This window comes from Oncorhynchus masou, chromosome 5 (assembly GCF_036934945.1).
Source record: "Oncorhynchus masou masou isolate Uvic2021 chromosome 5, UVic_Omas_1.1, whole genome shotgun sequence".
In the NCBI taxonomy this organism is placed as follows: domain Eukaryota; kingdom Metazoa; phylum Chordata; class Actinopteri; order Salmoniformes; family Salmonidae; genus Oncorhynchus; species Oncorhynchus masou.
In genome coordinates, this window is record NC_088216.1 from 30497848 (window position 1) to 30523719 (window position 25872).

Consider the following 25872-nt stretch of genomic DNA (forward strand, 5'->3'; position numbering starts at 1 on the left):
GGGGCCCCTGTGTTGAGAATCAGTGTGGCAGATGTGTTGTTACCTACCCTTACCACCTGGGGGCAGACCGTCAGGAAGTCCAGGATCCAGTTGCAGAGGGAGGTGTTTCGTCTCAGGGTCCTTAGCTTAGTGATGACCTTTGAGGGCACTACAGTGTTGAACTCTGAGCTGTAGTCAAAGAATAGCATTCCCACATAGATGTTCCTTTTGTCCAGGTGTGAAAGGGCACTTTTTAAAAATTATTATGTGCAAGGCAAAATAGAATGCTATTTTATTTTCTCTTGCAGAACAGTTCAAACAACTGCCAGTAGGGCATCCAGCAGCCTGTCCTGGTCCAGGTTCTCCACCCTGGGGGTCTGCTCTGAGGAAGATCTCGTCTTCTTCCTCAGGTAGTTGCGGAACCTCTTCCAGGCAGAGAACTTTGGCTTTGCAGTAGAGAAAGCCTCAGTTTCCTTGTCATTGGCATCATCATGGTCCTCCACTTCAAGCAGAGTGTCCTCTGTGACGAGCTGGTTGGACAGGGGGAGGCTGACCTGGACTGGCTTCTGCTCTACAGGAACTCATTCCTCCTTCAGAGTGAGGATCTCCTACTCACACCTCGGAAAATTGGCAAAGGACCAGGAAGAGTCTCCATTCTCTGAGGAGGGATCAGCATCTTCCTCCTTTCACCAAACAGCCTTGCAGTCAATTAGCCTTTCCCCAAGAGGGTCTGATGCAGAGATCTCGATATTGTCTCTTTGGCCAACCTCTTCCAACTCAGTGCAAATCATCACTGACAATGTTTTAAAGCTTAGGGCCTAAGGAAAATCTAACTGGAGACGAGATATGAAAAAAATAAATACATCAGCTTGTGCTGCAAAAATGACACTGCCACAAATTACAGTATATTTTTCATTAGGCTATTATAACTAGTCACCTGAATGCGTTTCACATGTATACATACAGGATGTAAAACATGCAGTAACATTTTATTCATTTTTACCGTACGTCCTTCACCTGTACCCCTTTGCTTTCCGTAGCTGATTTTTTTTTTCAATCGTCTCGGGTCGACATCTGTTTTTTTAGATGGCAAAACTTGGGATTTTTGGATTTGTAAACATTATTTACAACGACCACTGGTGATACTAGACATTATCACAAGTTACTTCTGAAGATACAGTCGTACAGCTGTCAGCTTTGGTTGGAGACTTTAATTTATCATTACGACAAACGAAGACGATTTTCTCCGCTGTTAGGTAGTGCGCACTAGCAACAACAAACGACGTTAGCTAGTAGCACATCATCATTAGCTAGCCTGCCAACTATCCAGTTACATTTCAAAACGGTCCTTTGTTTTTGTCTTTCGTGGCAGGTTGCATTTGCATCAGTGATGATAAAAAACACGATACAATCCGCAGGACTTCTGGTTTTGTTGTGGTTGTTATTTGGGGACTTTGTCTTTGTTCTGGGTTGGTTTCACAACAGAGTCAAAACGTACAACAACCAATATTCTTCCAAAGAAGATGCTCCTGACAGTCAAGACCAGAGCTGTTTTTGTCACGTAAGTTCATCCAACTTGCAATATCAATGTCCGGTTGGAAAGGCTAAATGACTGCGTTGGAGGAACATTCTTCTAGCGTTTTCTACTGTCACGTTATTTTGACGTCATCATACCGAGATAGCTTGCTGGCGCCTTAACACTGACTTATCCAACTTTATGGACAACCGGGCATAACATCGAAAATAAAGAATAAAGATACTCTTACCCAACTATTTGTTTTTTTTTTGTAATTGCTGTACAGTGTAATTTGACACAACCAATATCTCGTGCTTGTGCGCATCTCAACTCAATAACGTTACCCCTGTCATAGTCGAACGTTCCCTTATCATGCGAATATCTCATTTTAATTAATCAAATCTGCCACTTCCAGTATCACGCGTGTTTTGTATGCCTATCTCGTGCAATGCTATATTGCGGTGTATGTTTTCTTGATGTTTGTCTTTCATGCCGACGTTCGAAATTAGTTACACAACCACTCATCTTAGTAGCTATGTGATCGACGGCTGATTTGACCCACATACTGCAATCCATTTTTTATACTATGGAACGTGCCTTTTATTATTTCTCACAAATTGCACTCACATGAGTAATATGAGAAGACCGAGACGTGGTGTCGTCTGATTGGCCATACTAAGGTTTCCTTCCAATGACTTTGTGGGACATGTAGTCTTCTCTTCCGTGAGTAATACTTGTTTCAAATGTCCTTGAATTAAAGTAAAGACTACAAACGTCAGGTATAGAGGCGGGACTAAGTTTGACAGCTGCAGACACATCTTGTTTGGAGGTTTGTCCTGGACAGGAGAATGCACGAGGAAAATAAGTGGTCTGAAATGACAGCTCATCCCCAGGTTAGGTCAGAGTCTTCCCATCAACTCTGGCAAACTCTCACCTGTCTGTTGAAGTAGGATACAGCAGTCCCTAAGGCTGGTCTTATTTTTGTAATTTAAAACTATTGTTAAAGAAAGCAGCTCCTCAGAGAAATAGGCAAATTAAACTATATTTTTAATTCACAACAACCAGGGAAACCACTCAATGGTTTTGAATTCACCAGCATGCTCAGAGGACTTTGTTACTTATGGATGGCTTCACTGCTTCCCATCACTTTCTCTGGACAGCTACACTCAGAGGTCAGATATATGGTTATGTTTCCAGCTGTGGGCTATATGATGATGCTTGTGTCAATGTACAACTGTTAGTTACATTTCTGACATATTGTCACAATGACATAGAATTAACTGAAAGAGAAACGTCTTTCTGCTCTTTGTATAGTAGCCAGTTTGTGAAACTAGTTGTCAGTAACAGCTGGTCAGATAGGCTACTCGGTTTTCTCCTCATCATGACACACAACCACTGATGTGAAAGTGACTGAATAGTCTACACAGTGCTAAGAGAACTTAATTTCATAGAATTCTTGCAACATGCAGTCTTGCACAACTTGTTCTTATAAAAGTGTATGTCTCTGCTTTGGTGACAGTGACCCACATACCTTTCATACGACTGTAGTTAGAATATACTCCTGAAATGAGTTTTTAACAAATATTTTCCATAACACCATTTGCATTGATTGGCTCTAGACCTGAATACTTTATGATGAGAGAGAGTGTGGGAAGACTTAGGTGTCTTCTGGACCAGACCAACGCAGTTGGTCTATTTCATTATGCGTGGGGGAGTTAAGCCGGTTGGCCGCAGGTATCAAATGTATGAAAAGGTGGAGGGAGAATGGTACATGTTTTGGTAACCAAATTTTGGCCAACAACCTCAACCCGGCAGCTGGGACAAATGTCGTCATGCTGCTTAAGTGTTTTGTGGTGTTTGAGAGTATGGGTCAGTTTCAAAGTAGGCTAAATGTGTGTAAGAGGAAGTTAACATTTGCAGGCCAGCTTTTGCCCTCGTTCTGTCCTTCTATCTCTGCCACCCCCTCCTTTGGCTGAATCCCATATCACCCACTTCTCCTCGTCCCACGGCCCTCCATTTTAACCAAAGTGTCCAAAAGCTGAAGGGGGGAATATTATGGAGGGTTTAGGGCCTAATTAGACTCTCCGATAGCCACTTTGACAAGTCAACGCTGCTTCAGAGCGGAGTGTTATCCCATAACGCACTGCGTTATTTTATTTTGTGCAATTTCACCCCAACAAGGTGTAGCCTAAACAAATGGTTAACAGTCCGGTCTGCAAGTAGCCTAGTTTTAAAACAGCCCGTGGTGTGCTTTATGAATGTAAAATGCGGCCCGCCAATGCACGATTAACATAATAGCGGTAATGGCTAGAAACAAGCTAGACTAGTTTTACTATTAAACTTAATGCTGCTATTGGTTTTTAATTTCGTAAAGCAGCATATGTTTCTTAACCAGGCAAAGGGTGTCTGGTGGTGACTGGTTAGCTACAGAGAAACAAAAGAGTCACCTGTGCGATGTGTTTAATTGGCGGTGGCGCTTGAACAGAACCTGACTGCCTAACCTCCCCACACTCATCGCTTTTTCCCCTGCAGCTGACCAGCTGATGTAGGCTAGGCTGTGTGTGGCGGGTTCTTCGCATTGCTGAACAGAGACGTGCTGCGCTTCTAATACTGTTAGTATTAATTATGCTTATCACTGAAAAGCTCTCAATCTCTCCTAAAACGCTTGTCCAGCCCACCTAGTAGTTGGATTTTATCTACAGAGATAATTTAGTCTTGTCTCGTTTTAGTCAACTGAAATGAACAATCTTTTTTGTTTAGTTATTGTTTTTAGTCAGTTATGGTGTAGTCAATTGCTACTGAAAAATCGTTGTTCGACACACTATTTTTGTGACTAAAATGAACACTGGTGTACAACCTTAATTCTTAAGGTGTTCTCTGTGTTGTTTCCCTCAGTTGACAGGCGTCTTGGATGACTGCTTCTGTGACATCGAGAGCATCGATGTCTTCAACAACTTCAAGATCTACCCCCGCATTCAGAAGCTGACCGAGAGAGACTACTTCAGGTACTACAGGGTAAGTACTAAATAGACTTGCAGAGGTGACTAAACATCCCCCTCTGCATCTTGATCCTGGACTTACTGACGGACCGCCCACAGGTGGTAAGGGTAGATAACAACACATCCGCCATGTGCCCCCTTCACGATTGTCTTGGTGTGCTTGGACCATGTTAGTTTGTTTGTGATGTGGACACCAAGGAACTTGAAGCTCTCAACCTGCTCCACTACAGCCCCGTCGATGAGAATGGGGGTGTGCTCGGTCCTCCTTTTCCTGTAGTCCACAATCATCTCCTTTGTCTTGATCATGTTGAAGGAGAGGTTGTTGTCCTGGAACCACACTGCCAGGTCTGTGACCTCCTCCCTATAGGCTGTCTCATCGTTTTCGGTGATCAGGCCTACTAACCCGGTTGTGTCATCAAGAAACTTAATGGTGGTGTTAGTCTTGCAGAGGATGTCTCCGCTTGGGACTAATGTTCTTGTTGGAATTGTGCTACTCTTGTTTACATAATAATGTCCGGGGGTGTATTCACTAGGAACAAAACGGATGCAAACGGGCTGAAATATGACGGGACTAACCTGAACTTGTCCCATATGGTTGGTTGTTTAGCAACAAAACCATTGCGTGCGCAACAATGGCGCAAAACAGATGGGGTTAGCTTAGATTGTTGACATGTTGGAAAAAATGTATAAATGAGCACAAATAAATTGTTAGTTGTTGGTTAGCTAGCTAGCTAATTTTAGCCATATTAGCATAGGCATGACATGAGTCAAAACAACATCGCACCGAGCTAAAACGAGCGACCTACGATTCCCAACATGGCATCTTTTTGTTATTGTTGCTAGCTATCTGACTGTTCAGAATCATAAACCCACACGGCCTTCTGCCTCATTGATGCTTACGCATCATTTTTGTGACGTTGTAAGCCAACCCTTCTATAAGAAAGGCTTGTTTTTGTTGCAAAACATTTTCCGTTGCAAAACAGTGTGCTCTAATGAATACACCCTGACAAGGAAAAACATGCTTGGGACCTTGTTACAGCAAAAACTAATTGACCGTGCGTTCCAATCATGGTATGTGATACTTGTCAGGTACAATAAGTGTGAAAATTAGATGCTCCTCATACTGAAACCTAGGTATTAGAAAGAATGCATGAGGATGACATCACCATGTGGAATCTTAAAGGAAAATGCAGTAGGTCAAGTCCAGTGCTGACAAACCTTGTCATCCCTCTTTCCCAATCATCCTCTTTTGCTTCTCTAGACAGTCTTACAAGTTGCCCATATGTAGAACCTGATGCAAATATATCATTCTCTCTGATAACAGGGGACAGAGTGCTGGTACATTTGTATAACTGCTCGAATGCTTTCCCAACACCTAGCATCCATAAGGAAACATTGAGGCCCATCGAGTCACTTAATCTTTTCACAAAGACAGTAAACAAAACAATCGCTGTGTGAGTCCAGCTGTTGCGTTCATACACCATTCATACACACCAAGCCACCTCATTCTAAAGGCAGAGTGCATTGCCCTTTTCCCACTGTGAACATCCCATCAGGAACTCTGAAAAGGAAGAATGGACTCATAGGAACATCCATTAATATTTTCAGAATACTCATCTGGCCCCTAGTGTGATAATCCGAATAATTTTCTGTCTGCCGCTGGTTAGTAATCTGCTCTACTAGTCACCATCCCATTGACAGAGCGCCGCTTTTGAACCCGCAGACAGCGTGTCACCTTTTTCTAATTATGAAGTATTCTCCTCACACTGTCGCCTTCGCATGAGGTTGACGTCTCTAATGACGAGCACAACTGGGGAAAAAGGTCACCAGCAGCGACTATTCCCTGTGGCGTTTACGACGGAGCTCATCTCTGGAACGTGTCAACGGAAATAGAATCTGAGTCATTTGTTAAGATCATTATTTGAGACGCTCATGCATATAAGTCTAAATTGGGAAAACAGTGAATTTAGTCTAGCTGTTCTGTCTTGCCTGTTTCAAACACATCACATCTCTGTGTGACGCAGTCACTTTCATAGCATATACCATGCCATCCCAACTCTTCTCTTCTCCACAGGTCAACCTGAATAGGCCCTGTCCCTTCTGGGCTGATGATGGCCACTGCTCCATCAAGGACTGCCAAGTGGAGCCCTGTCCAGAGGTCAGTTCAACCGACCCACAATTATCTACGTTGGTCCCCAAATCGACTTCTCGTATTAATTACCCACAGGCAACTCCTGTAGGTCTGAAATGGTTAAATAAGTATTGGCAATGTGAAAATTCCACGTAGGCTACAACAAGGTGGAGCTATTATTAGTATATTGCTAATCACTCTAATTCTTTTAGTTCTAGGCCTATAAGAAGAGACCGGGGCAATGGCCCCTAACCCTTAGTGGGTTAATTTACAATTGTTAATATACTGTTTCTCGAGTCTTTCTATTCTAATCTGTGTTTTCTGTTAGTTATAGCTTAGCCTCTGTGACCTGCGTTCTGCATTGTTGACAGTGATCTTCACCGGTCCCATCGGTTTTCTTTGTGTGTGTTTGTTTACAGAGCAAGATTCCAGTGGGAATTAAGTCTGGAAACTACAATAGGGTAAGGCGGTCACTCCCCAGACAGACAGGCAACGTTCACTCAGCCATTCAACTGTAATGAATACCAACATACTCTGCAAACACGTTAAAATGAAAGGGAAAGAGAATGTACCATATGCACTCTCTATTTTCATGCAATATGGCAAAGAAACAGGAGTGTGCTTAACTATGCTTTAAAGGGAATTAGGGCAAAGGAGTACGTTAAACAGATAATACTGTGTAAATTGATGGCTAGAATGATTTCTAATAGTTGGATATGTTCTATTTTATATCTGATTTTAACTGAGGGTCTCTGGAGTGTTATGTACATGTAGGCTAGGCTACCTCTAGAGAGCAGACAGAAATAGGAAAGAGAAGCAAGCGTTTGTTTGCCTTGTCACAGTGTGGCCAGGTAAATAGTGTGTGTGCTTGTTCCAGCACTTTCTGACTAGGTTATGTCCAAAATGGCACTCTATTCCTTATATAATACTCTACTTTTGACCAGAACCCTTTGGGCTTTAGGTTGTTATTTGGGACGCAGCCTCTGTCTGTCTTGGCTGCTGATTCCGTACTTCGTGGCCACTGAAATCGCTCATTACTCTCTGCTTGTTTTTGTTATCTTCTGCAAAGTGTTTTTTAATTTTTTTTACGTGCCCTAATGAACACGATCCTGGCGTAGGGCCTTCTGTTTATCTTGTATTGACCCACCAGTGTTTGTTGGACATCTGGACTGATTGCCAGTCAAGGTCAAATCCGGCTATATCTTTAGTTAGTGGGAAAAGTTGATGTTTGGACACATTGGTTGAGCTTTTCAATGAGCTCCTAGTTTGGTGTATTTAGTCCCATGGCTTTTTCAAACTTTCCACTCCAGCAGGGGCTATACACATGATAGGGGTAGTAACATGGCTATAGGCGACATTATGTAGCAGTTTTAATGAAATCAACCCCATCTCATAGATTTTCGACCAACAGCGTTAAACCAGACAGCTCTTCAAACTTTACAGTAGTTTATTAGCCACATCTGGTTTGACCTCCCGAGGTCTCTGGTCCCTTATTGTGTGGTCTGTTGTATGAGGATTTTTGCCACATCACCCCCAGTGTTAGGGGTTAGCGTTAAGTGTGCTACTGGAGACGTGTGAGGAAAAAGGCTGATTAAATTCATAGTTCGAGCTGTGGTGGTGCTCTCCCACAGCTGAAGGCACAGAGGGAGAACTGTCTAGCATATTCTAGGCAGCGTTGGCGAGAGACGCTATGTGGCTGTCAACGTGGCCATGCCGCAGGAAAAAGCACAGCAGGTGTGTGAGGTCGTGACAACATTAGCTGACTGTGCACATTAGAGTTGTTTATTTACCTTTTTAATGCTTCGTTGCTCGTGGCATTAGCTTAACTTATTTGTTTAGCCCCTCAGGCATTTATTTTCTTGATTGACTTTCTATTTGAAAAGTGTAGTCCTATTGCAGACAGTGTGTGAAGAACTCAAGTTGAAGTATGCAGAGTAGGGAGCCCTATATGAAGGATTTAGCCTAGCCTAATTGATATGAAAGATGGGTCGTTCCACTTGATTTCAATCACCGTTTGACTGCACCCCTTTTGATTTGAACAATGTTTAATACATATTTATGGTAGTGGTCAGAAAGTAGCTTTTTGGACTTGAATGCCAAAACATTTAGGAGATAGAGGTGCTCAAAGATGACCCATTTTGCATACCCCTTCTTACCATGAGACATCCATGTCTTCATCACTGGAAAAGATAGGTTGAGTTTGATATAAGCTTTTAAATTATGCAAACATATACTACTAGGACAGACAACCCAGCTCAAAGTTATGCAAGTATCGCAAAACACAGTTTGTAGCACACACAAAACAAATATTAGGCAGCAGCAATCTTAATACAAGAGGTGATGTTCTCTGCTGCTCCAAGAAGCTTGATCTTGCAAGCTAGTATTAGCAAGTTATCAAAATGAACAAGTTAGTAAAAACCCAGCTGGAGAGAGTTTATTTATAGATAACTTAATAGTTATAGGATATATAGCTGGCAAACAGTAGTGAATTTCATACAAGTGTAACTTGATCACCTCACTTAAGTTGTGCTGCAGGAGTGACTCACCCATGTTGCTCGTTGTGCTTCTTTGTAAATAAACATGATTGGCTCAAACTGCTGTTTTTGGGGAACGAGTACCTGTAAGCTTCATAATGAAAAAATAATTTAACGGCCGAAATGATGAATGCAATCTGGCTTATCTATTACCTAGTGGACATATATGTATATGTATATGTATATATATATATATATATGTCACTTACCAGTATGCTAACAAGTACTAAGGGATCAAATTTATTTATATAGCCCTTCGTACATCAGCTGAGATCTCAAAATGCTGTACAGAAACCCAGCCTAAAACTCCAAACAGCAAGCAATGCCTCCCTAGAAAGGCCAAAACCTAAGAAGAAACCTAGAGAGGAACCAGGCTATGAGGGGTGGCCAGTCCTCTTCTGGCTGTGCCGGGTGGAGATTATAACAGAACATGGCCAAGATGTTCAAATGTTCTTAAATGACCAGCATGGTCAAATAATAGGTCTGGGACAGGTAGCACGTCCGGTAAACAGGTCAGGATTCCATAGCCGCAGGCAGAACTGTTGAAAATGGAGCAGCAGCACGGCCAGGTGGACTGGGGACAGCAAGTAGTCATCATGCCAGGTAGTCCTGAGTCATCGTCCTAGGGCTCAGGTCCTCTGAGAGAGAGCGAGAAAGAGAGTGATAATTAGAGAGAGCATACTTAAATTCACACAGGACACCGGATAAGACAATAGAAGTACTCCAGATATAACAAACGGACCCTAGCCCCCCGACACATAAACTACTGCAGCATAAATACTGGAGGCTGAGACAGCAGGGGTCAGGAGACACTGCGGCCCCATCCGATGATACCCCCGGACAGGGCCAAACAGGAAGGATATAACCCCACCCACTTTGGGCACAACCCAAGGGGGATCCTCATAAAGAATGCTAACGAGCATATTTTGTACAGTTTCTTACCTAAACTATACAAGTAACTCAAACTCTACTCAGTTTGTTGCATGCAGGGCCACCACTTTAGTTTTAGAAGTTGGGGGGATAACCTGGTGAATTTGTTTGGGGCATCTAAAGCTAATTGCCTGCATTTTTACACAAGTCAATATGTCATTTCCATTTAAAACAAAAAGTCAACATAAATACTCACAGTCGTCAAGCTAGGTAGGAGATCATAATTACATTTAAATGAATAATAAGACTGAGCTAGATCGACGGTAATTCAATAATACATATTGTTTTGCACCTAACAAACTCTTTAAAAAAAAAAAACTTTTGAATTTGTCTTCATTAAGAAATCCTCTATATCAAATTTCAGCCAGAACGACCAACCAGCCCGAGCCACCTGCATGCCTGACCCCCACCAGTCTAGTCAATAACTCAACTCTAAACACAATTTCCTTTTAATTTTCTTAATTCCAAGGGAAAGTTTTGGAAACAAAAAACAAAACATTGTAAATATACATTAACACACAGAAACCGCAAATCTTACTTATAATTAATCTCATGGGACTAAAAGTGTAGAGCTCTTTTTACTTGCACACAATATAGCTAGGTCGCCCCGTCTTGTCCCTAGGGGTCCAACATCCTGCAGTCCCCAAACCCAACCAACACACCACACTCGGCTTTAGGATCTTAGTGAAACAGTAAATTATTAGTTTCGGCTGTGTTAGGCCAAGATCAGAGTGACAACCCACAGGATGGCACACCCTCAGGGCCAGGACTGAGCAACCCAGCAGCTAGGGATTGCCTAAATGGGTATCTCCCTTGACGTGGGCATGTTTTCAATACAGACTCCTTTAGTCGTACTGTAATCCCTATAAAACAGGTATTCCCAAACTGCGGTACGCCAAATAAAAATGTGATTCTCATTTCAAAACAGAAAAAAAATGTTCACAGACGATTTATATTTTCTAACGTTTGGGTGAGGTTTTTTTCTCGCCTGAGTAGCCTCGTTTCACTGCCAAAAATAAAATTAGACCATCTAGTGTGGAGCGAAATAACAATACAATGTCAAATACAGGTAGCCTAGTCAAATAATTAACATCCAATCACGTTACTCTCTTGGGGGAATTCCACATATGGACGATGTAGCCAAACGTAGCTGCTGCTCATGTTGGTATCTGTACTGATGGCGCAAAAGCCATGACAGGGAGACCGAGTGGAGTGGTAACGCGCATGCAAGCAGTTGCTCCCGATGCCACTTGGGTACACTGCAGCATCCACCGAGAGGCTGTTGCTTCCAAGGGAATGCCTGAAAGCTTGAAAAACGTTTTGGACACTATAGTGAAAATGGTTAACTTTGTTAAAGCAAGGCCCCTGAACTCTCATGTATTTTCTGCACTATGCAATGATATGGGCAGCGACCATGTAACGCTTTTACAACATACATAAGTGCGCTGGTTATCAAGGGCAAAGTATTGACACGTGTTTTTTAAGTAAGTGTGACGAGGTTAAAGTTTTCTTTACTGACCATCATTTCCACTTGTCTGACCGCTTGCATGATGATGAGTTTCTCACATGACTGGCCTATCTGGGTGATGCTTTTTCTCGCCTGAATGATCTGAATCTAGGATTTCAGGGACTCTCCGCAACTATATTCAATGTGCGGGACAAAATTGAGGCCATGATTAAGACGTTGGAGCTCTTCTCTGTCTGCATTAACAAGGACAACACACAGGTCTTTCCATCATTGTATGATTTCTTTGTGTGCAAATGAACTCAAGCTTACGGAAAATGTCAAATGTGATATAGTGAAGTTCCAAAAACTCCCGTGGCCTTCTTTTCAAATTGTCATGTTTCGTTTCTAAATGTCTGCGCAAGAGTGAAGGTTTCCCGTGAGAGAGTAATGGTTAATGTGATTGGATGTACCTTTGTTGACTAGGCTACCTGTATTTGTCATCTTGTTGTTATTTCGCTGAACACTAGATGGTTTGGTTTTATTTTTCGGCAGTGAAACGAGACAACTCGGGTGAGGGGGGGAAAAAACTTCACCCAAATGTATAGCCGCGTTGGAAAATATAAATGTACTGTTTGAAAATGTGAAGATTTATTTTAATTAAATGTGAATCACATTTTTATTTGGTGTACCCTTGACGGCATTGCGCATACCCCAGTTTGGGAATACCTGTCCTAATGTATTGCACAAGTTGACGACAGGTATTTACTTAAAATGTAGCCAAGTCTACGGAGGAGTGGGGTGATATGGGAGAACTTGGGAAGGTTGAACACCAGACAGGCTGCAGTTTTCTGGATAAGTTGCAGGGGTTTGATGGCATAAGCTGGGATCCCAACAGACAATTGCAGTAGTCCAGACGGGATAGGACGATGGCCTGGATTGGGCTAGCATCCAAACTGAGATATCTGCCAAGCAGGCAGAGATGCGTGTCGCCACCTGGGTGTCAGAAGGGAGGAATGAGAAAAGTAGTTGAGTGTTATCTGCATAGCAATGATAGAAGAGACCATAAGAGGATATGATGGAGCCAAGTAACTTGGTGTATGGAGAGAAAAGAGGATGGGCCTAGAACCGAGCCCTGGGTGACGCCAGTAGTGAGAGCATGCGAAGTGGTTCAACATTGAGCACGTGTTTTGGTATTCAGGTCCAAAAAGTAACCATGGGCAAATATTTATGGAAGGTTTGGTTCAAATCAGAAGGGGTGCCATCAAAAAGTGATTTAAATCCAATTGAACAACCCAGCTGGAGCATTTTTCTTAGGCTACAGATTTTTTTTTCTCGCTAATGCTATTTTCTCTTTCTATCCTTGTGGCCAGTACTCCCAGGTGGCCAACGCCAACACAGACATAGTAGATTGTGAACAAGCCCAAGACCTGGGGGCCATTAACAGCACCCTGAGGTAAGAGCACACGCATGCTACTTCCCTAAAAGGCCTCATACATACATGGGCATCTGTTTGGATAAGAAATTACTTAACCAACACTGCAAAACATGGTGGTTATTTCCGATGAATGAAAGCATTGTCCGAGAGTGGTTTTCTGTACTACTTTTCCTCCTCCTATAGTAACTATAGTAAAGAGGCCTTTGAGGACTGGGCCCGGCACGATGACGCACAGGACCACTTCTGTGAGCTAGATGGTAAGGCCCACTCTTCTTCCACTTCATTTCTCCACCTAAGAGACTTATTGACTTTTTAGACGGTGCCAATATTTTCCATTTGTATGGGATCGAGGTTGGTGTATTTATTCTAAGACTGGAATTTGGCCAATGTGTGAGAACCGCTTTTATCAATTGTTCTTGGGCGTGAGCTACGCTACAAATCTTGGAAATAGTACCAGAACTTAATTATACGCTCAGTAATCTTTGATGGCAAACACATGTAACTGTCTGAGAGTATCTGTTTAGAGAGGTGGAGACTTCTCTTGTCTCGTTAGAATATTTTCTAACACGTCTTCCCCCCCAGAACATAATCAAGTATCTGATGAAATTACAGAAATACTTAGTTCTGGGTGTCTGAGATTATACGTTCAGCAACGCGAGCCTCTCGTGAAGCCGCACGTCTTACATCCAGGTTTCGTTCAAATTAGTAGGAGCGTCTCATGCTCTGCAAATAGTGTGCATTTAGTGTAACAGTCACTTTTTGAGGTGTGAAAACATCGGACACATTTTGTTATTGGTGTCAAATACCCCTTTAACATTGACAAGGGATTTTATAAGGTGTATCTCAATAGTGAAAGTGATTCATCTAGCCATCCATCCCAATGTTCTCTCATTCTTTCTCATACCTTTCTTCTGTCAGATGAGACGTCACCAGATGCAGACTATGTGGACCTGCTCCTAAACCCAGAGCGCTACACTGGCTACAAGGGCCCCTCAGCCTGGAGAGTGTGGAACAGCATCTATGAAGAAAACTGCTTCAAGTGAGACACACACACACACACACAAAATAAACTTGTGCACATTCCTCCTAATGCAGCTTTACACACACATTAAAAATATCCTGTTGCAACTCTAGGGGGCAGTATTTTCATTTTTGGAAAAAAAAACATTCCCATTTAAACGGGATATTTAGAATAGAATAGAATATGCATATAATTGACAGCTTAGGATAGAAAACACTCTAACGTTTCCAAAACTGTAAAGATATTGTCTGTGAGTATAACAGAACTGATGTTGCAGGTGAAAACCTGAGAGAAATCCAATCCGGAAGTTCCCCCTTATTTTGAAAGCGCTGCGCTCCAATGAGTCCCTATTGAGCTGTGAATGTGCTATCAACCAGCTTACGCTTTCTACATATTCCCCAAGGTGTCTACAGCATTGTGACGTAGTTTTACATATTTATGTTGAAGAATAGCCGTAGGCAGCTACATTGCGCAAGTGGTCACCTGATGCCCCCAAAGAAATTCTCGTGTAAAATACAGAGGTAGCCATTACTCCAATCGGTCCTACTGAAAAACGAATTGTCCCTATGGATATATTATCAAATAGATATTTGAAAAACACCTTGAGGATTGATTATAAACAACGTTTGCCATGTTTCTGTCGATATTATTGAGCTAATTTGGAATATTTTTCACCGTTTTCGTGACTGCAATTTCCGGGCGATTTCTCAGCCAAACGTGAAGAACAAACGGAGCTATTTTACCTACAAAAAATTATATTTTTGGAAAAAAGGAACATTTGCTATCTAACTGGGAGTCTCGTGAGTGAAAACATCTGAAGCTCATCAAAGAGCCCTCTCCTGTACTCCCTGTTCACCCACGACTGCGTGGCCACGCACGCCTCCAACTCAATCATCAAGTTTGCGGACGACACAACAGTGGTAGGCTTGATCACCAACAACGACGAGACGGCCTACAAGGAGGAGGTGAGTGTGGTGTCAGGAAAATAACCTCACACTCAACGTCAACAAAACTAAGGAGATGATTGTGGACTTCAGGAAACAGCAGAGGGAACACCCCCCTATCCACATCGATGGAACAGTAGTGGAGAGGGTAGTAAGTTCCTCGGCATACACATCACAGACAAACTGAATTGGTCCACCCACACAGACAGCATCGTGAAGAAGGCGCAGCAGCGCCTCTTCAACCTCAGGAGGCTGAAGAAATTTGGCTTGTCACCAAAAGCACTCACAAACGTCTACAGATGCACAATCGAGAGCATCCTGGCGGGCTGTATCACCGCCTGGTACGGCAACTGCTCCGCCCACAACCGTAAGGCTCTCCAGAGGGTAGTGAGGTCTGCACAACGCATCACCGGGGGCAAACTACCTGCCCTCCAGGACACCTACACCACCCGATGTTACAGGAAGGCCATAAAGATCATCAAGGACAACAACCACCCGAGCCACTGCCTGTTCACCCCGCTATCATCCAGAAGGTGAGGTCAGTACAGGCGCATCAAAGCTGGGACCGAGAGACTGAAAAACAGCTTCTATCTCAAGGCCATCAGACTGTTAAACAGCAACCACTAACATTGAGTGGCTGCTGCCAACACACTGACTCAACTCCAGCCACTTTAATAATGGGAATTGATGGGAAATGATGTAAAATATATCGCTAGCCACTTTAAACAATGCTACCTAATATAATGTTTACATACCCTACATTATTCATCTCATATGTATACGTATATACTGTACTCTATATCATCTACTGCATCTTTATGTAATACATGTATCACTAGCCACTTTAACTATGCCACTTTGTTTACATACTCATCTCATATGTATATACTGTACTCGATACCATCTACTGTATCTTGCCTATGCTGCTCTGCACCATCACTCATTCATATATCTTTATGTACATATTCTTTATCCCCTTACACTTGTGTATAAGACAGTAGTTTTGGAATTGTTTGTTTGATTACTTGTTGGTTATTACTGCATTGTCGGAACTAGAAGCACAAGCATTTCGCTACACTCGCATTACCATCTGCTAACCATATGTATGTGACAAATAAAATTTGATTTGATTTGAAAGGTAAACAATTTAATTTGATTGCTTTTCTGATGTCCGTGACCAAGTTACCTGCTGCTAGCTGGACAAAATACTATGCTAGGCTATCGATAAACTTACATAAATGCTTGTCTAGCTTTGGCTGTAAAGCATATTTTGAAAATCTGAGATGACAGGGTGATTAACAAAAGGCTAAGCTGTGTCTCAATATATTTCATTTGTGATTTCATTTGGAATATTTTCTAGGGATATTTATGTCCGTTGCGTTATGCTAATTAGTGTCAGGCGATGATTACGCTCCCGTATGCGGGATGGGGAGTCAGTAGAGGATTTAACTCAATCTCTCACATGACTACTTGCGCACGGTCCACTCACACACACCACGAGGGACATGTTCCCTAATCTGTAGCTAGCTGAAATATTTCAGCTTCCCTCTCTTCGATGGGCTGATGTACAGTCAGGTCCATAATTATTTGCATGTGTGCATCAAAGATCCACCACCAAATTTTACTGCAGTTCTGTTTTCATTTCATCTGACCATAGCACAGGTTCCTATCAAACTCTAGGGGGCGCTATGGTCAGATGACATGAAAATAGAGTTCTTTGGCCACGCACACCAGTGCTGGGTTTGGCATCAAAAAAGGGAAGCCTATGCAATAAAGTACCTCATACCTATGGTAAAATATGGTGGTGCATCTTTGATGTTATGGGGCTGTTTTGCTTCCACTGGTCCTGAGGCCCTTGTTAAGGTCAACGGCATCATGAACTTTACCAAGTACCAGGACATTCTTGCCTAAAAACCTGTTTGCCTCTGCCTTGGCTTCAAGTGGACTTTCCAACAAGACAATAACCCGAAGCACTAATCAAAATCCGCAAGGTAATGGTTAGCCACAGAATCAACATTTTGCAATGGTCATCGGTCTCCAGACTTGAACCCCATTGAAAACCTGGGGTTTGAATTGAAGAGGGCAAGTCCATAAGCGCAGGAGAATGATATGGAACGGTCTAATATCCCTGCTACTGTGTTATCTAATCTCAAAGAATTTTAGAAGGGGAGGGTGCTATAGTATTAAAAACAGGGGTGCCAATCATCAATTGTATTAGTGTAAAATAATATCATTTCCCAATTACTTTGAATATACAATATAGCTCACTATTTGTATAATTTATTTTTATTTTATAGTATTTTTTTCCTATTTCTTTGCTCGTCTTTGTCAAGTGTGTCAATAATCATGGACCTGACTGTATGTCTTGTGATTAATCCAGTATAGGGTCTGATTGTGCATTGTTTGTGGTTTGCAGGCCCAGATCAGTGTACCGGCCCCTTAACCCACTGGTTCCGCCCAGAGGTAAGGGATGCTCTTCTTGGACTGTCTTGTCTCCATTGTCCTTGTCAGGGTGGCCTGTATTTTACACACTTAAACCGACAGCTATTTTTGATTTACATTTGCCCTGTGTATTCACATGCTTTCGCTATTAGGTTATAATAATAGTTTTTATATTGTTTCCAGAATCCTTTCTAGAAATGTGTGTGTGCGTATTCAGCTTCTGTGTAATAGATAATGTCCTCTCTCTATCAGCTTACCTGCTGGTAATAGATTGTTGATGGTGGTAATTAAAGCAGGGATTTTGTTCGTTTGCCTTGTAGTGTTACTTGAGTTATTTATAAGTAAATACTGTAGAGTTTTCTCCTCCAGATGTCTGTGTGTGATTGTGTGAATGCGTGTCCTCATGCATGTGTAATATTAATAGCCCACAGTACGTGTGTAACATGCCTTTGTCCTCCTCTCTCTTTTGTATTTTTTCATTCCCATAGGAGGAGATGATGACGGTAAGTTGGAATTTATGCATGTTAATCTATGTATATTCAATTGTGCTGTTTATAATATGCTATAATGAATGCAAACTGACACGAGGCCTATTGTCGTCTTGTATCCCTGCAGGCGAAGGTTTCTACAACTGGCTGGAAGGTAACTTTAAAAATGTATTTTTATCTCATCAAATTATTTCAAAAATTTGCTTCAAAGTAGCATTATTTTCACTTCAAACACACAATATATTTTGGAATGAAGCAGTGGTGCATCTTGTATCAGCACTGTTACAACCTTCAGTCATTTCCCTGTATGAGACACCACAGGACAGGTAGAAACTTCTAAATGAATTCCAATAGAATGGGGTTATTTGTAATTTAGTCCGTTTCAGAATCAATTGAATGTTACGTGTCATCGTCGAATGCCCCTTAACCACACCACTCAGAACAGCCACTCACATCCAAACTAATTCAGCCGAGACTCACTCTCTCTCTCTCTTCAACTTTTTCTCTTGACAATAGGTTTTCAACATCTCTCAGGTTGCATCCCAAATGTCATATTTTCCCTATGTCATGCTGCACTACATTTGGGGGCGCTGGTCAAAAGTAGTGCACAATATAGGGAAAGGGTTGCCAAAAAAAAAAGTTCCCACTTTGTATATGCCTTCATTAAGTGTTTTTTTCCCAGGCAGACAGTAGTGATGGAAACCTATTGGGGTGGCCTACAAAGAAACCAAACACAGTTCTATTCCTTGGCTCTAGTATAGCGAAGACTATGAAATAATCCTTTGTTGTGAATGTCCTGTGACGTGCAGACACACTTACTGGACCAAGAGAGGGGACTCTAGTCACTCAAATGTGATGAGTCGACAACACACATATACAGTGATGGCAGAATTTTTCTGAACTAGGGGTGTGTGTGCATGTCTCAAGCTTTCTTTTTTCCTCCTCTTTCTCCCACCCTCCCCCCTCTCTCTTTCCATCACCGTTCTACACACTCTTTCTCTATTTTGCCCCATCCTCCCTTCTAGGTCTGTGTTTGGAGAAGAGGGTGTTCTACCGGCTCATCTCTGGTCTCCACAGCAGCATCAACATCCACCTGTGTGCAGAGTACCTATTGGACGGTAGGAAAAACAGACCACTCCCTCTCCATAGATGTCAAAATAGTCACCAGCGTTATATGGTCATAGAATTATAATTCTTAGACCCGAGGTGCTTCTTCTATTCTATGGCAATTTTGATGATGAACCGTGGCAATTTGGGTGGTGGATTCTATCTCTGGTTGTAGTAATGTGTGTGGTGTATTGGTGTTTGTGTGACACCAATTGAGCATTTTCTGTATATTTACTCTACTTTTGTAAGTTTTCTTGTATTGGGATACTTTCATATGGGTATGTTTTATCCTTGTATAACTGATTCACTGTGTTTACTTCTTCGTAACGTCAATGCATAAAGGTTTGAAAATCAGTGGTCCCAATTGTTCACCCTAACGTCATAACGTTGTGCCAACGGCAATGTAATCCTCACTATTCACTCACTCCTGCTCTCGTCAGAGGGCTGGGGCAAGTCCCTGTGGGGCCCCAATGTGCAGGAGTTCCGCCAGCGCTTCGACCCGGCCGAGACCAAGGGCGAGGGTACGCGGCGCCTCAAGAACCTCTACTTTCTCTACCTGATCGAGCTACGCGCCCTCTCCAAGGTTGCGCCCTACTTTGATCGAGCCTTCGTCAACCTGTACACGGGTGACCGTCAAGAGGACCGAGCTACCAAAGAGTTACTGCTGCAGTTCTTCAACGAGACCAAGTTAGTTTTTTTAAATTTTTTATTATTTATTTATACGCTACTGTTCAAAAGTTTGGGGTCACTTTGAAATGTCCTTGTTTTTGAGAGAAAATATTTTTTTTTTAACATAACATCAAATTGATCAGAAATACAGTGTGGACATTGTTAATGTTGTAAATGACTATTGTAGCTGGAAACAGCAGCAGAAGGCCAGCATCCCGGAGTCGCCTCTTCACTGTTGACGTTGAGACTAGTGTTTTGCGGGTACTATTTAATGAGGCTGCCAGTTGAGGACTTGTGAGGCGTCTTTCTCAAACTAGACACTAATGTACTTGTCCTCTTGCTCAGTTGTGCACCGGGGCCTCCCACTCCTCTTTCTATTCTGGTTAGAGCTAGTTTGTGCTGTTCTGTGAAGGGAGTAGTACACAGCGTTGTATGAGATCTTCAGTTTCTTGACAATTTCTGGCATGGAATAGCCTTCACTTCTCAGAACAAGAATAGACTGACGAGTTTCAGAAGAAAGTTCTTTGTTTCTGGCCATTTGGGGCCTGTATTCAAACCTACAAATGCTGACGCTCCAGATACTCAACTAGTCTAGAGGCCAGTTTTATTGCTTCTTTAATCAGATCAACAGTTTTCAGCTGTGCTAACATAATTGCAAAAGGATTTTCTAATCATCAATTAGCCTTTTAAAATGATCAACTTGGATTAGCTAGCACAACGTGCCAGGAGTGACTGTTGCTGATAATGGGCCTCTGTACGCCTATGTAGATATTCCTTTAAATATCTGGCATTTCCAGCTACAATAGTAATTTACAACATTAACAATGTCTACACTGTATTTCTGATCAATTTGATATTTTAATGCACAAATTAGCTTTTCTTTCAAAAACAAACATTTCTAAGTGACCCCAAACTTTTGAACAGTAGTGTATATTTTATAAAGGATTTAAAAATATATATTTATAGAAGAGATGGTGAGAGAGGAGGGTGACAGTGAAGAGAGATCGGGAAATGGTGGATAAATTTGCAGTAGGCTGGATTCAAACCCATGCCAACACTGTAGACATATGCCAGAGGCTGCAGCATTACAGCTAGACCAACCAGGCCACAAGACCAATTGAGACCAGGGCTTCAATAAGACCATGAGTTTCAGTTCAAGTGGTCGGTTTTGACTGTGAATTAGAGCGGATATTGTCTTGGATTTGAAATAACCGTCTATTATCGTCTCCCAGAGCTTTCCCAATGCACTTTGACGAGAAGTCCATGTTTGCTGGGCAGAAGTTAGAAGCAAAAATATTGAAGGTGAGTCCATGCATCTCACTTTCATTTCACTATTAGTACCACATAGCAATGCTAACTAACATGCTTATATTTGCCATAAGCAAATCGTAGAATAGTTTTGACCCCGTATCTCAATGGTTTGGTCCCTACCATAGTTTTGTAAAGTGGGACTTAATTTGGACTGTGGAGAGCAGATGTCTATGCAGACGCTTGTGCTAGCTCACTGCGCGAGCAGCTAAGTGTGTGTGTGTGTGTGTTTAATTCCTCAGCCTCACTGATTATGAATCAAAATCTGTTCAAATTACACTGAATTAATGCAGGTGTTTGCAGGCTATTTATCCACATTGAGCCTAGCTCATACCCCCACAGGATGCAAAGCCTGAAACATTCCCGTCTCTCTCGCCCCGTTTTTACCAGGAGGAATTCCGGCTACATTTTAAAAACATCTCCCGGATCATGGACTGTGTGGGCTGCAGTAAATGTCGACTGTGGGGGAAGCTGCAGGTACGCCGTTTTGTCACCTGTGGACACATGGTTATTTGTTAGCGGTAGTTACCCATTATCCATTGTGCTGTGCTGTAGTTAGCTGTTATGCAATGAGTGCTATTTGTAGATGTGATCAGACAATTTTTCCTTTATTTCTCTTCATATCAGGGTTATTTAGTTACTTTGCAAATTACAGTGCAATTTGCTTCAGTTTAATACATACTGTGGAAAATACATCTTAAATTGTTGATGTATGAAGATTTAATTAAAAGGATACTTTTCTGATTTCACACTGATCCCGGCACATAACACGGGCACAAATTATAAGCAGTAATAATACCCTTAGGACAATAACCAAAACCAATGGATTTTGAGTAAAGTCCAGAGGAAGAAGCCTTATGGAATTGTACCCTATATCGTGGGACAGTGCTAGATCTGATGATGTATAGGAATATATTACACACCAGTATCCACATCCAACGTTTCTGAGCAATTTACTGGATATCAAATATGTTCATAAGGTGAAAAGAGACTCTGAACATTGAAATCTACGCTCTCATTGTGGTTCACGGGTGACAATGTTTCAACCCTTTTGGCAGTGTCTCAATCCTGGTCCTGGGGGGCCCAGGGTACATTTGAGTTTTTTGCCTTAATAAGACTTGGGTTCCACTAATCATAGACTTGATGATTAGTTGAATCAAAAGTGTGCAGGACCAGGATTGAGAAACGTTAAAATAATTATAAGCTCATGAAACCTTATCACCAGTAAACCACGTGGGATCATGGATTGGTGTGTGAGAGATCTCAGGCTTTCTCACATGATAAACCCATTGCTCCCCAACACCCCATTGCAGACCCAAGGGCTGGGCACAGCGTTGAAGATCCTTTTCTCTGAGAAGGAGATCAAGAACCTACCGGAACACAGCCCCTCTAAGGGCTTCCAGCTGACACGCCAGGAGATAGTGGCCTTGCTCAACGGCTTTGGGAGGTTGATACCACTTTTATACACGTTGTGTCTTTATGGCTGGTACTACTGCCTTGGAAACTGGGTGGTGTTCATTAGGGCACACAATGGAAAATGTTTTAAAATGGAAAACAAAAATGAAAATTTCATGCTGGAAAAATACAGATAGTCCTTTGGTTTCAGTCTGTTTTGTTCCCTTTGGTGCGTAATGAACACAGTTGGCCTCATGACAGGGGATTCATATTATTTTCCACTAATCCTACCAACCCTCCCCTAATTGGATTAAACTAAAACAATAACACTTAGGCTTCTACTTCCAGCTTATACACACTATATACATTTTACAGACACAATCAATTTTACAATAGTTATATTTAGTTTGTTTTTAGTCCTGTCCTGTCCTTTACCCTCAACCTCTCCCATCTATTTTTGATTTCTATTTGCCATATTTTTAACTGTGCTGTTTCACAAAAGTTCTGAACCTATATACCTTTTACAGACCCAGACTATTTAGCATTTGTTGTTATTATTAGTCCCACCCTTCTGCTCCATTCAACTCCTCCATTTATCTCTTAACACCATCCATATTGGATTTCTATTTGTCATGTATTTTTCAACTGTGCTGTGATGCTTCACAGAAGTTCTGAACCTTTCTATTCTTAAAGTTTCTACAGATTGTAAATTAAAGATAAACATTTTTGCTAAAAGTATACTATAATACTTTTTGCAAAAAAATGTATATTTTAATTATTATTATTATAGAATTATTATTGATTGATTGACTATGACCTGTGACCAAAAACAAGCTACGTATGGACAGTCCCCCATATATATTACATTCTATTGGTTGCAAGAATTTAAAAATTAGACGTTTTGAATCCAATATCGTTTTGTGTATCAGTTCATAAACCATGTGCTGTGGAATTGGTACATTCAAGTAGTGTTAGCATCTCTCTCTTTCTCGCGCTTTCTCTGTCTTGCCATTTCAAATTACTATAAGCATGACATACATTTAGTAAATATTGCCAAATATTGCATACATTGTCATAAATAGTTTCTTAATCTATTTCTCTCCCCATCTCCTCCCCCCTTCTGTTTTCTCGCTAGGCTCTCCACAAGCATCCACCAGCTCCATAGTTTCCGTGCCTTGCTGAAGGAGAAGAGGTAACACCCTTCAACAGCACTACCACCTCCTAGCCACTAGGTGGAGCAAGCCCAGAGGGAACTGCAATAGTCTTATTCCTCCCCAGAATAAGATCAAGTTCAGGGACTTCAGGATAGACACTGAACTGAACCCCCATCCCCTCCTCCCTCTATGTATAGCTCTCCTTATCTCCCCTTCCTTCTAAATCTAGGTCTCGTCTTTCCATAGAGCATAGCGCTCAATGTGAGAAATCTGTACCTCCATTTCGTTGTTTTTAAATGTTTGTTTTTACTATTGTGGGTGAAAGTGTTCACCATTTCAGGCATACTAATTGTGAGCTAGACCCATCAGTGTGTGTTTTTGGTGTGTTTGTGAGAGGGAGTACTTGTTTGTTGGTGATCGCCAGTTGCAGCTAAAGGATACCGAGAATTAGGATTCATTCCATACTTTTACGACCACAAACTTGATAAGCATACTGCGTTTTGCTATCCTAGAGGTGTAACCTTTTTTTTCTGTGTGAGTGCATGTATTGATTGAACGTCTATGTGAGCGACTGTGTCTGCTGTTGCTTTTGTCTGTGCATTTAGCTGTTTAGGGGTGTTTTTAACACCACGTGGCAATCCAGTCTTTCTGCGCATCACAAATGTATTATATAAAGCCTAGTTTAAATGTGAAAAAGGAACAATTTGCGGATTGTGCATCTGTTGACAACGATAAGCTTGCGTCACTTCTCTCATACCTATTCTATTTGGTGGCAGAACGGTTCCTGGTGTTTTATTCTTATCCTATTATTTTATTGGTTTTATGAAAGACGAGACTTGCCAGGGTGACGGCAATCCCAAATGTGTAAGAGGTGTTTTCATGGCAATGTAAAAGCGAAACCAGTATTTGTTTCATAGTTCACTTAAATAAGCTGTCATGCTGTGAAACCTCCATGTTGGAGAAGAGTACTGTTAAAGTATAATGGAGAATGCAGCCAATGGTGTGAAAAGAAGCAAATCGAAACGAGCGGTGGGATTTGTTCTCCCATGATGGTCAAGTTCACTGTGGTGTCTTGGTGAGCTTGCCGTGTAAATCAATTCAAAATGGATACGCGTAATGGCATTTAACGTCACGCAACCTTCTTAAACCGTCATACCCTTTAGGGCTGGGACGATACCAGTATCGTGATACTCGTTAGTATCGTGGCAAGGAAACAAAACACAAAGCGGATTTAACTTCTTTTGGGAAACAGCCCTAATGTTCCACACACTATACGTGTTTTATTTCTGTCTGAAGTAGGTATTTCACCATAGTGGACCAAAGATTTTACGTTGCCTTTTTTTATTTTCTATCATGTCAAAGTACCTTTTGAGTTTTTCCACCATATACGTTTTTAGTTTGAATCCTCACCCCCTTGAGTAACATTAGTTAGAAAATCTCACAAGCAAAGATTGCCTTATGTGCAAAGATCAAACAATCGGTAGCCAGACAATACCTGTGTAATACTTTGTAACACATGTTTTGTTAAAGAAAGATCTCTATTCAATCAACCAAAGGTAGACATGGGGTCCAGTAAGTAGGAATTGAGTCAGTGGTAGCTGTCGGATGCTTATGCTAACATAAATAGCAACGCTAATGTCGCCTTGAATGTGAACGCTATGGAGATTGCACAAGCTGTTCCTTCTTTGCTTAAAATGAAGGAAATAGACAAGATAAACTATTATCTTCGAGGAAAAGCGTGCGTGTCTGTCTGAGTCTTGCATGCTTTCAAAAACACCAGAACATCCTGTGCAATCCACTTGTCTGCCTTAAGTTCCAAAAAAGTGTTTAAAATAATAATGATTAAAAAAAGCTTGAGTCTGCTTTCTTGGATGAAATCCACCATTTTGTCTCCAATGATCTCTACGCTCTTCTGCTAGCTCTGCCTTTGTAACATATTCAGATGACCCAGGAAGTTGTACTATTTGTAAAAGGAAAATTACTGAACTTTTTAAAAATATATATATATATATATATATATTATTAGTTGCACCTGTATTGACGTGTATTCTTATTTGATTATATTTATTTGAACAGAAGAATAAAAATGTCTGGTTGTCACTCAAACTTTTTGTGCATATTTTCAGATTTGTACCATGATCTATTATGTACAAGCACTTTCGGAACAATACTATTTGACCTCACCATAACAGAAAGGTATACTTTATACCCCTCAAAGCAAGTTCCACTGTGTTGTTTTGTCATTGTTCCCCTTTAATCAGGGACTGATTTAGACCTTGGACACGAGGTGGGTGCAATTTAATTATCAGGTAGAACAAAAACCAGCAGGCTCCGGACCTCGTACCCCTGCTCTATACGCTTAAAAATATTAAA

The 25872-nt window shown here is 41.6% G+C and overlaps 1 protein-coding gene across 2 annotated transcripts; it reads left to right on the forward strand.

The window, feature by feature from the left end:
• Window positions 1-1010: 1010 nt before the first annotated feature.
• On the forward strand, window positions 1011-25605 carry LOC135539402 (ERO1-like protein beta). Of its 2 annotated transcripts, none has more exons than XM_064965272.1 (16): window positions 1011-1540; window positions 4391-4510; window positions 6569-6652; window positions 7045-7086; window positions 12907-12989; window positions 13155-13228; window positions 13890-14010; window positions 17353-17399; window positions 17867-17881; window positions 17994-18020; window positions 18892-18984; window positions 19414-19660; window positions 20875-20944; window positions 21341-21427; window positions 22264-22397; window positions 23481-25605. In XM_064965272.1, exons 1-16 carry the CDS (start codon window positions 1370-1372, stop codon window positions 23539-23541), a joined length of 1476 nt encoding a protein of 491 aa, XP_064821344.1. In that variant the 5' UTR covers window positions 1011-1369; the 3' UTR covers window positions 23542-25605. The 2 variants fall into 2 exon arrangements, with proteins under 2 accessions (XP_064821344.1, XP_064821345.1); XM_064965273.1 differs by lacking the exon at window positions 1011-1540 and adding an exon at window positions 2364-2667.
• The last annotated feature ends 267 nt before the right edge of the window (window positions 25606-25872 follow it).

Excerpts from the sequence above, each read along its gene's own strand:
- LOC135539402 (XM_064965272.1), top strand. The coding sequence starts at position 1,370 with ATGATAAAAAACACGATACAATCCGCAGGACTTCTGGTTTTGTTGTGG. Across the intron at positions 6,653-7,044 it reads AAGTGGAGCCCTGTCCAGAG|AGCAAGATTCCAGTGGGAAT; the intron begins GTCAGTTCAACC and ends GTTTGTTTACAG. Across the intron at positions 7,087-12,906 it reads AGTCTGGAAACTACAATAGG|TACTCCCAGGTGGCCAACGC; the intron begins GTAAGGCGGTCA and ends CCTTGTGGCCAG.